General features: G+C 44.5%; 1 protein-coding gene across 1 annotated transcript; it reads right to left on the bottom strand.

Moving 5' to 3' along the window:
* Window positions 1-4,941: 4,941 nt before the first annotated feature.
* PtA15_5A933 (uncharacterized protein) lies at window positions 4,942-5,558 on the bottom strand (the record flags this gene model as incomplete). The annotated part of the gene is made up of 4 exons (XM_053169747.1): window positions 4,942-5,024; window positions 5,094-5,136; window positions 5,188-5,391; window positions 5,475-5,558. 4 exons carry the CDS (start codon window positions 5,556-5,558, stop codon window positions 4,942-4,944), a joined length of 414 nt encoding a protein of 137 aa, XP_053020913.1.
* Between the last annotated feature and the right edge of the window lie 5,404 nt (window positions 5,559-10,962).

Below are 10,962 nucleotides of genomic sequence, written 5' to 3'. Positions count from 1 at the left end.
GCGCACTACGGAAAACTCTTTGCACACTGTGGGGGTCGTCGTCCTGACGTCCAGCCCCCAGTGTGCGCTTCTGCCATGGCTCTTTGCGCACTGCATTTTCCCCCGAAAAATTGGCTTGCATTTCTTGAGATATTTTTTGATGAATCAATAGAATGGCTTTTTATGATCCCCCAAAAAAATAATCAAGTCATTTAGGGGTCTCCTTGAGCCTAGAGAAAATTGACATGAAAAAATCATATTTTAACGCAACAAGCATTTGAAAAGCCACTTCCTGCAAACCAGTAGCCACAAAAACTTCACAGTACGATAGTGCATGTGCAATTTCACAGCCTGATAATTTGCAGAATTTTCACCAGCTTTCCTGTAGCTCAAATAGGTATTGCGTTTATTATTTTGCGTATATGTATAACTTTTTTGTTACACACGCCAAAGGCACAAAATTTTGAGAGCACAAAGAAATATGCTTCAAATTAATCCCTGGAAATTCCTAGCAATAGTGTGTCATTATAAAATGAGATATGAGGGGTGCGCGGAAGACTTAGTTGGAAAATTACTGCTAACTGTATAGTTTTTTGTTACACACCCAAACAGTCCCAAAATTTCAGAAATGTTTTCATTGTGGATATTCTCCGCGCCATCAATTTCTTGGCAATAGTGTGTCATGATAACATGAAATGTAGTGCGGCAGGCTTAGTAGGAAAATGACTGCTAACTTATCTCATGTTTTAATGACACACTATTGCTAAGAGCTTTATAGCGCGAAGAATATGAAAAATTGAAACATTTCTGAAAATTTCAGACTGTTTCAGTGTGTAACAAAAAATCTATACATGTAGCAGCCATTTTCCTACTAAGCCCGCCGTGCACCCCTTATATCTCATGTTATCATGACACACTATTGCCAACACTGCAAAAAAAACTTGGACAACTGCTTGCAGTTGACATGCAGGATACTAAAGCCAAGCTGCCATTGTAACTCCACATGAATGCACAAGTGTCTTTGTTGGCACAGTCACTGTGCAAGGTGCACAGTGACTGTGCATTGAAGCTTGGGTTGAGTCAAACCTTGAGTAAGGCTGGTGTAACACCACAAGCTTCCTCAGAGTTACCACATGTCAACTGCTCACAGTTGACACAGTTTTTTTTGCAGTGCAAGTAATTTATGGCGCGGAGAATATCCACAATGAAAAAATTTCTGAAATTTTGGGACTGTTTGGGTGTGTAACAAAAACGGATGTACTTTGCGCACTGCGAAAAACTCGTCGCGCACTGCAGGGGGCGTCCACTCGACGTCCCGGCCACAGTGCGCGGTAGCTCAAAACGCCTCGCGCACTGCAAACGCAAAACTATGAAATTCTCACTTTTTTTTCTGCCAGCCGGCAGAGGGGATTTTTCCTGCTCCTCCATCAAATTCTTGGAGGATTTGAAGCCCCCAGCTGGACACAAAAAAAGGATGAATAATAAACACAAAAAATAACCTGAGCGCAGGCTCCCGCTCCTCTTGGGCTTTCAACCTGCCAAATACTCACGGATTGGGTACACAGCCCTTTGAAAACAAAGTTCAAGGGGCAGAAGCTCCGGCGGCCGTACCAATGGCCGGCACAACCCGGTCATTGAGCGGCGTCTACACACTGGATCCCCCGATGACCGGCCAGGTGCAGTGCAGATTACCGGTCATCAAGGGGAATATGTACTCCTCTCAATGACCGGGTTGCTCCGGTCATTGGAAGGAGCACATACTTTACTCGATGACCGAGTCCACCCCGGTCATGGAGAGGAGTAAACCCTTGCCTTGATGACCGGGTCCGTTCCGGTCATTGAGAGTAGTGTTTTGACCGGAACGGACCCGGTCTTTGAGAGGAGTGCAAACTCTCCTTGATTACCGGGTCTGCTCCGGTTTTTGAGAGTATGACATACTCCCCTCGCCGGTCATCAAGGAGTAACCACTGCCCTTAATGACCGGGTCCGGCTCCTCTTGTTGACCAGAGCGGACCCGTTCATTGAGGGGCTATTCTGGACATCATCAAGAGGGAGTGCATCCTCCCCTTAATGACCAGTTTGTTCTGGTAATCAAGAGGAGTGTTTCTCTCCTCTCAATGACCAGAACGGACCCGGTCATCGAGGCAAGGGTTTAATCCTCTCCATGGGGGTGGACTCGGTCATTGAGTAAAGTATGTGCTCCTTCCAATGACCGGAGCAACCCGGTCATTGAGAGGAGTACATATTCCCCTTGATGACCGGTAATCTGCACTGCACCTGGCCGGTCATCGGGGGATCCAGTGTGTAGACGCCGCTCAATGAACGGGTTGTGCCGGCCATTGGTACGGCCGCCGGAGCTTCTGCCCCTTGAACTTTGTTTTCAAAGGGCTGTGTACCCAATCCGTGAGTATTTGGCAGGTTGAAAGCCCAAGAGGAGCGGGAGCCTGCGCTCAGGTTATTTTTTGTGTTTATTATTCATCCTTTTTTTGTGTCCAGCTGGGGGCTTCAAATCCTCCAAGAATTTGATGGAGGAGCAGGAAAAATCCCCTCTGCCGGCTGGCAGAAAAAAAAGTGAGAATTTCATAGTTTTGCGTTTGCAGTGCACGAGGCGTTTTGAGCTACCGCGCACTGTGGCCGGGACGTCGAGTGGACGCCCCCTGCAGTGCGCGACGAGTTTTTTGCAGTGCGCAAAGTACATCTGTTTTTGTTACACACCCAAACAGTCCCAAAATTTCAGAAATTTTTTCATTGTGGATATTCTCCGCGCCATAAATTACTTGGCAATAGTGTGTCATGATAACATGAGATATAAGGGGTGCACGGCGGGCTTAGTAGGAAAATGGCTGCTACATGTATAGACTAGAGGCCAGAGCGGTTACGCCGCTGCGGGGTGTAAGCCTCTCATGGCATGAAATCTGAATCTCACTGCAGAAAATAATTCCTAAATCATCGGCAATCATATTTTAAGCAATGGAATAAAGTATACTGTTTAGGACTGCCCTCGCGTTCTGGAAAGTAAAATTACAAAAATGATCACAACTTCAATTTCATAGGATTTCATGTTTCCCTTCACACATCAGGAGTGGCAATCTTCTATTTCTGGAAGCAAATAATTGAACTTTTGTCAATTGAGCACCACTTGTCATTTGAGGACATCAGCCTTAGGTCAATTGAGGAATTGAGGATAGTTATTAAGCAGTTCAAGGCGGCTAAGCCACAGCAATTTCAGGTTTATACTTCTAAACCCCTGCCATGGAACCCCCCCTCTTCCCCTTCCTCTCACTCCATCTATCTCCCACACTAAAAAGGGGGTTGGTTTGGTTGCAACCCCGGCCCACAAATACATTAAAGCAAATGGATAGTGCATTGGTGGGCCACGTCAACATCATTTTGGTCTGGGAGACTGATATTAAATTGGTCACCCCCTGTTGAACTTATTGTGGGGGGTTGTAACCAATAAAACCCGTTGGCAGTGCCACCCCCCCCCCCTGCTCCACTTACCCCAACACCACCAGCCTGGAACTTCCATCCAGTTTGGCCCAACAACACAATTAACAGTCTTTCCACTTCTCCTCCAAACATGACTCTGACCAATTAGGGTCAAACCAATTAATCCTGCTCATTCAAGCTAAATTATCCAAATTTATCCACCCGTTTGGATAATTTTGCCGTGTCAGTGGATTTGATTTCACAAACAATCTGTTGAGTTTTTGGCCTCTGCCTCCTTTTTTCTGCCTTCTGCCTTGTGTCCTTGCTCACCCCATTTCAAGATTTCCTCAGATCCTAGTCTGTCTCACCTATATTCTCTCATATCTAATGGTCCGTATGTTATGATTGGTCATGCATGCATCTTCCTGCCTTGTAGTATTTGTACCCTGGTAAGATAAGATAGTAAAATTTTCTTGATACCCCTTATCCTCTGATGTGTGTGTGTTTACTGATGTGAAAGGTTGAATGTCTTTTGATTTATTTGATCTTTTCAATTCAACATCCTTGTATTCATTAGAGGCCAAGGCGGCTTTGCCGCTGCAATCTCAGGGGTCCAGCAAGAATATCTCTAAGATGATTTCTTCCCTATCTTCCAATTCAAATGACTGATCAGTATGGAACTCACCAGGCATTCCCTGTTACACTTATACAAGTGTTTCATTATGGGCCATCAAGTTTAAAACCATACATGTAATTAAAAAAACTCATTTTAGCATCACCAAACTTTTGGCGTGCCTTGTTATCTATAATTTTACATCATTGATGATCATGTTTGCAAATTAAAGCAAACAAACCATAAAATATGTGGTTCAAGATCTAATTTCTACCAGGCCTTTTTATCCTCATAGCTTTCATGTATTTTACCACGGGTGGATCATCCTATCTCTTGCTAAACATAGCGGTTCACTCACCTGATGCAAAAAATTTTTGAGGCGCACAACCGCTTCAGAGTGTGAAGATGTTGATAAGAGCTTCAGGGATGGATGGAACTGGAAGTGGAAATGAGAACTTGAGAAATACAGCGTAGCAAGCCAAGAGAGAGAGAAAAAAAATAATGAATAGAAACAAGGAAGCTGAGGGACCTCGGTGATGATCAGATTGCTTTCCTAGAACGCACTCATTGAGATCGGCAACCTGACCCCTCCCATTTCAACGGGCCTTGGCAAATCCAACAGCATCCAGGCCCCTGTCGCAGACAGTGTACCATGTACAAATGAACAAGTCGCCAACGACCCACGATTCACCAATGTTTGGGGGTATCTGGTTGAGGAGGTAATGCCGGGGTTAGGCAGCTCAGATATAACACATAAGAGTGGATGAGGCTAAGATATGCACACCAAGACCGGTGAACGCAGGGATACAAGTGCCCTGAACTCAAAGGAGGTAGTTTTCACCAGCGACTGTGAGTTCCTTGCCTCCAAAGTTGAAGTTCAAGTTGGGTAGGTCAAGGATTCAACTGAATTCGGCGGTATATTAGCCGGACCAGCTCGTCTTGGCGTCAATCTCCGTGTTGTTGATCTCGGCAGTCTTGGTTGGAAGAGCAATGAGCAAAGTGCCTGTTATTGGTTCACAAAAAACAACCAGGTCAGACCAGAAGATATGGATGGGTGAGCAAAAGTGCTTACGTCCGGTATCAATAGCAGCACCGACGTAGTGGAGTTTCATTCCCTCCAAACTGGACCGAGTTCAATTTGACTTGCAGTAACCGCGTCTGCGGACTGGAGCATAGAAGATCTCACCCTTGTAGTGCGCCTCGTCAAGCCCGCCAAAGACGACCTCACCACCCTTTGGGTCAGCCTTGCTTCCCTCAGCTGAGCCCAAGTGAAAGGCAAATAGAGGCTCCTCAAGCAGGTTCTTCTCCATCATCTTGTAGAATGGTGGGGGGAGGTGGAGGACAGAGATGGTATTGTAGCCAATACCCAACTGTGAGATGGTCCGAGATGATGAGCAATCACAAGCCCATAGCCAGACCAAGGCGAGAGCAGTTAGAAGGAGAGTAAACTAACATTTCCATCAAAGTTGTCGAAAGCAAAGGCAATTCCAAGCTCCTTGGTACTTTCGGCGAGATCAACGTCAGGTCGAACGTTCATGAAATAGTTGCTGATGACACCTTCCAAGCGCCCCAATTCATATTGGATCAAAGATTGATCTTGCCTAGAAGGAACAATAACATAAAAGCAATCAGATGTAGCGGAATCAAAAAGGTACTATTTTGAGGTTGTGGGCAACCAAAAGCTGATACTTCCACTTTTGGTGGAAAAGAAACGAAGAGGATGTAATCACAAATTGACTTCGATGGTGAGGCTTACTGGTCAGTCTTGATGAAGGAGAGACGAGTACGAGTCCGAAATGGAAGTATGATGTGTGGTTCCAGACACCGAGTGTCTGCGAGTCAAAGGATCAAGATTAATCACAATGAGAGGGCCTGATGGGTCTGGACGACAAGTGTCCACAAAGCGAAGGGTGGCATTTAACCAGAATCAGAGTATAACGGACTCACGGAGCAAGATCAAAGGAACTGGACAACAAGTGTCCACAGAATTCAAGAGGTAAAAATTGACCAGGAAAGAAGACAATGATTCAGTGAATTAGATCATGGAAAGTCTGTTGAGAGCAAAAGTCAAGCAATTGAAGCGGGCCATACTCACCTGGGGGTTGTACTGGGCAATATCTGCAGAAATCACCTGGTTGAGAAGTTGCTGATAGAAAGTTGAGCAGGGGGGAAGGGTCCGATGGAGGAATGCATTTCTGATTGAAAATTACAGGCAGTGGATTGCAAAGTGAACGGTGATGAGGTGTGTATGGAGGTTAATTCGGACCGTTGCGCACCCAAACCAATCTGTCGAGGGTCTTGAGCAGGTCTGCCAAGTTCTTTGGTCTCACCCAAGGTCAGACAGAATGTGAGCCAAGTGGCACACGCCACGGCAGCCGTTGCGGCAACAAAACGGATTGTACATATTCGGGATGGTGTTTGCGTGATGGCTGGGAAGAGCACAAGTGTCAGTACATTTGTGGCAGGTTGTTAGTATTAGACCGCCTACTGTCAAGGCAGGAGGCAACAGGGTGTGTTGTAAGTCGTGGTGGGCGTTGGCATGGGACAGATTGCAAGGAACGTGCAGGTCTGCGGTGGCAAGAGATGAGGAACACCGGGAAAATTTTCTATAAGTAGACGTGGAATGGCATCAATAATTCCTCAGGCGACTCCCCGGGCTGGCTTCCAGCCGGGGGGTTGTCTCACCCCCATCCGCTGTTGCACTTGCGCAGTTTGATGGGGGATATTCGGGGACCCCCCTGTGCTTTCGAGCTGGGGGTCTTCTTCTCATTGCTTTTTAACCCTGCTAGACAGGGATGGGCAATGGGCCACGGTGTGTCAGCTTGTTGCGCTAGGTGGTAGGGAGCGGGCCTTGTTTTTATCATTTTGTATGTAGGGCTTGTTTTTTTGTGTTAATTTCTGGGTTGTAAGGGGAATTAGACCTTCTGTTTGCTTGTTTTTGAAAGGGGGAAACCTTTGATTTTTTTTTTGTGATTTGCTCAATTGTAGGGGGAACCCTTGAATTTTTTTTCTGGGAACCTGAAGCTTTAATATACTTGGATTTTTTGTTACACACTGAAACAGTCTGAAATTTTCAGAAATGTTTCAATTTTTCATATTCTTCGCGCTATAAAGCTCTTAGCAATAGTGTGTCATTAAAACATGAGATAAGTTAGCAGTCATTTTCCTACTAAGCCTGCCGCACTACATTTCATGTTATCATGACACACTATTGCCAAGAAATTGATGGCGCGGAGAATATCCACAATGAAAACATTTCTGAAATTTTGGGACTGTTTGGGTGTGTAACAAAAAACTATACAGTTAGCAGTAATTTTCCAACTAAGTCTTCCGCGCACCCCTCATATCTCATTTTATAATGACACACTATTGCTAGGAATTTCCAGGGATTAATTTGAAGCATATTTCTTTGTGCTCTCAAAATTTTGTGCCTTTGGCGTGTGTAACAAAAAAGTTATACATATACGCAAAATAATAAACGCAATACCTATTTGAGCTACAGGAAAGCTGGTGAAAATTCTGCAAATTTCCAGGCTGTGAAATTGCACATGCACTATTGTACTGTGAAGTTTTTGTGGCTACTGGTTTGCAGGAAGTGGCTTTTCAAATGCTTGTCGCGTTAAAATATGATTTTTTCATGTCAATTTTCTCTAGGCTCAAGGAGACCCCTAACACTGCAAAAAAAACTGTGTCAACTGTGAGCAGTTGACATACGGCAACTCTGAGGAAGCTTGTGGTGTTACACCAGCCTTACTCAAGGTTTGACTCAACCCAAGCTTCAATGCACAGTCACTGTGCACCTTGCACAGTGACTGTGCCAACAAAGGCACTTCTGCATTCATGTGGAGTTACAATGGCAGCTTGGCTTGAGTATCCTGCATGTCAACTGCAAGCAGTTGACCAAGTTATTTTTGCAGTGTAAATGACTTGATTATTTTTTTGGGGGATCATAAAAAGCCATTCTATTGATTCATCAAAAAATATCTCTAGAAATGCAAGCCAATTTTTTGGGGGAAAATGCAGTGCGCAAAGAGCCGTGGCAGAAGCGCGCACTGGGGGCTGGACGTCAAGACAACGTCCCCCACAGTGCGCAAAGAGTTTTCTGCAGTGCGCAAAGTAAGTCCGATAAAAAAAGTAAAAAAGTAAAAATGGATAATGTGAAAATTATCCAATTTCTTGCAAATTTCTCAGAATGTTCATTACTGTTCAAATCAAGGAGGTAAAATTTATGGAGGCGCTGGACCGACAAAAACGGCCAAATTCGTGTTTTTGTTTGTGAAATGCGGGTGAATCCACAACAAAATGGACAAATGAACCAACAAAGCAGCCATTGTTATGCTTTCAGAGCAACAATCCGGCCACTTTGGTGTTGGTCTGACGGTGCCTCTGGTGCGACAAAACAGCCACCATGGCTCTGAGCTGACATTCCAAGCCAACACTCCTAGACAAAAATGGCTCTGAACCAGATATTCTGGTCAGTCAAGTTTCATGTTTTGAATCTAGCCATCTTTCCTTGCTTCCGCTTTGAGCATCCACCAAACATGTGGGATCAGTATCAGTCTGTATCAGTGTATGTATACAATGGTAGCAGTACTCAAACACGTGTCAGTGTCAGGATTGGTTATAAATCCTGTAATAGTACCACCAGGCAGGAGAGCAGCCTGGTTCCTATATATACCTCTTCTGTTTTAACCCGCTCCAACCCCCCCCCATCATTCTCAGCAACTTCTTTATCACTCAACAGGGGGTTGGTTAGGTGCCCTGAAGAGTTGGTCAAGCTGTTTACATGCTGCCTTTTGTGCTCTCTCTATCATGCTCCTCTCTGACTTGATTGGGGGTCGGTTAGGTGCCCAGGAGAGTCAGAACAGAATTTCAGAGCATATAAGCTGAGGAATTGAGACCACCTCTTCCTTTGATTCCAGCGAAAAAATTATTATTGACTGGATAAGAAGAAGAATGGTTATCAAGTGATTTGCCAACTTACACCAGACTCTCTTTGGAGGGCCTGGTGCAGCCTGGCTGACACAAAGTACCCCTCGGGAAGGGAGCCTCCGCAAATCACTCTAACTTAACTGAGTCGACGGGCCCCGTCCCGCAGGGACCCAAGTCCACTCAACAAGCCGTTAACCTCTGCAAGGACATCCAGCAAGCTGTAATACTTTCAGGACATCCTCAGATGGTCTTTGTGTATGGTTAAAGGCATTGCTTTCGTACCCATGCGGTGCAGAAAGTAGGTAGAGTTGCCACAATAGCCCTTATGTACATATTTATATACATATTGGTCTGTATATGTGGTTGTGGCACAGTGGGAACCAATAATCCAATGGCTTCTGGCCATCTTGGAGAATGAATTTGTATAAAAAAAATGCCAATGCAAAAAAATTCAAGACACTGGAGGACTTCCAGTTGGTTTAGAAAGCTGGCTACTTTGTATTTTGTATTTCTATTTTCTATTTTTTCAGCAAATAGAAATTTCCGCATTTTTTCTAAAATGGTCCTTCCGCCAAGGTAGACTGCTAAATTTTAGAAAACTTCCTCCCCTCTAGCGTACATCACCACACATGCCCACCAGCAACCACATGGATACCACCAACGCCAATGGTTCAGGTTGGTTGAGATTGCGCACATGGGTGTTATAAAGATCGGCTGCCGAGTTCCAGTCTTGATTTCCTAACGGAAGAACACTCTTGACAGCCTCGACTAAGAACGAACACTCTGCGAGGTTGTATCCTAGCGAACCTGGGGGCCGGCCACCCGTTTTTTTGCCAGTAGAGGTAGACTTATTGTTTTTTTTTTATTCTTCTTCAATCCGCTCTTACAAGGCTGACTTTGAGTAGCTGTGTTGGGTGATGGGTTCTGAGAATTTTGATCAGTTTGAGCCGACTAAGGTTGGGGATTGGAGGCCATCGTGGTTGGTGGAGCTGGGTGTGGGGTGGATGGGGTACAGATGAAGAGCCACCTGCGAATGCGGTGAGCCAAAGCAAAAATGCAGAAGGGCCGCGAATTTAGAAGGACAGCAAAAGCGGTCGCATTTTCTATTTTGCTAAAAAATGCAAAATAGAAATAGAACATACAAAATAGCCGGCTTTCTAAACCGACGGGAAGTCCCCCACTGCAAAAAACAAAAAGCTGTCTGACATGTCGGTCCAGCGCCTCCATAAAAATTAGAGAGCACAGTATGGCATGCAACAAGAATGATAAAAATTGAAAAAAATTGCAAACATTGCCAAGTAATGAACATTCTGAGAATTTTGCAAGAAATTAGAAAATTTCCACATTTTTCATTTTTTTATTTTTACTTTTCTTTATTTCATAATCATTCTTAGAAACTTATTTTCCATTCCTGTAGCCAATCTCATGACTTGAAGGCTGTGGCCTGAGCGGCATGAGCTTCTGCATTCAAAAATGTGGTGCCAAAAACATTAGATGACCCACTGTACCAACAGTGCAAGAGCTACGCTACTCAAAGCAGCTGCGTAGCAAAAGCACAGCGGTTTTTGGCCCTGCTTTGATAAGCTTTTTGTAGCGGGCTTGGCGCTTTGCTATTTGCTACATTTTTTAACGGGAAAAAATAAAGAAAATAGTGTGCTTCAATTAGCGGAGAGTGGCGGTTCTGGCGCTTTGCTACCGCTGAGTCAAAGTAGCGGTTTTCTGCTAGCGCTAACGCTACTCTGGATCCAGAGTAGCATTTTTCCGCTTTGCTACGCAAAAGCACTGCTTTTTGTAGCAAAGTGTAGCTCTTGCAGTGTTGACTGTACATAGGTTCACAAAACTATACATATACATAGTTGGAAATCCCAGTCAACCTCTCCAAAGTAAATCATCTCAATTTCTTGATTTGAAAAACTTGAGATCATTAATGATCTTCGCTTTCTCATTTAGTAGATCTTTCATCTTAATAAGATCAAGAGAATCTATCCAAAATACCTAGCTGAAAGATA

Source organism: Puccinia triticina, chromosome 5A (assembly GCF_026914185.1).
Source record: "Puccinia triticina chromosome 5A, complete sequence".
In the NCBI taxonomy this organism is placed as follows: Eukaryota; Fungi; Basidiomycota; class Pucciniomycetes; order Pucciniales; family Pucciniaceae; genus Puccinia; species Puccinia triticina.
Note: the sequence above shows the minus strand (reverse complement) of the source record. Positions and strands in the feature narration are given on the sequence as shown.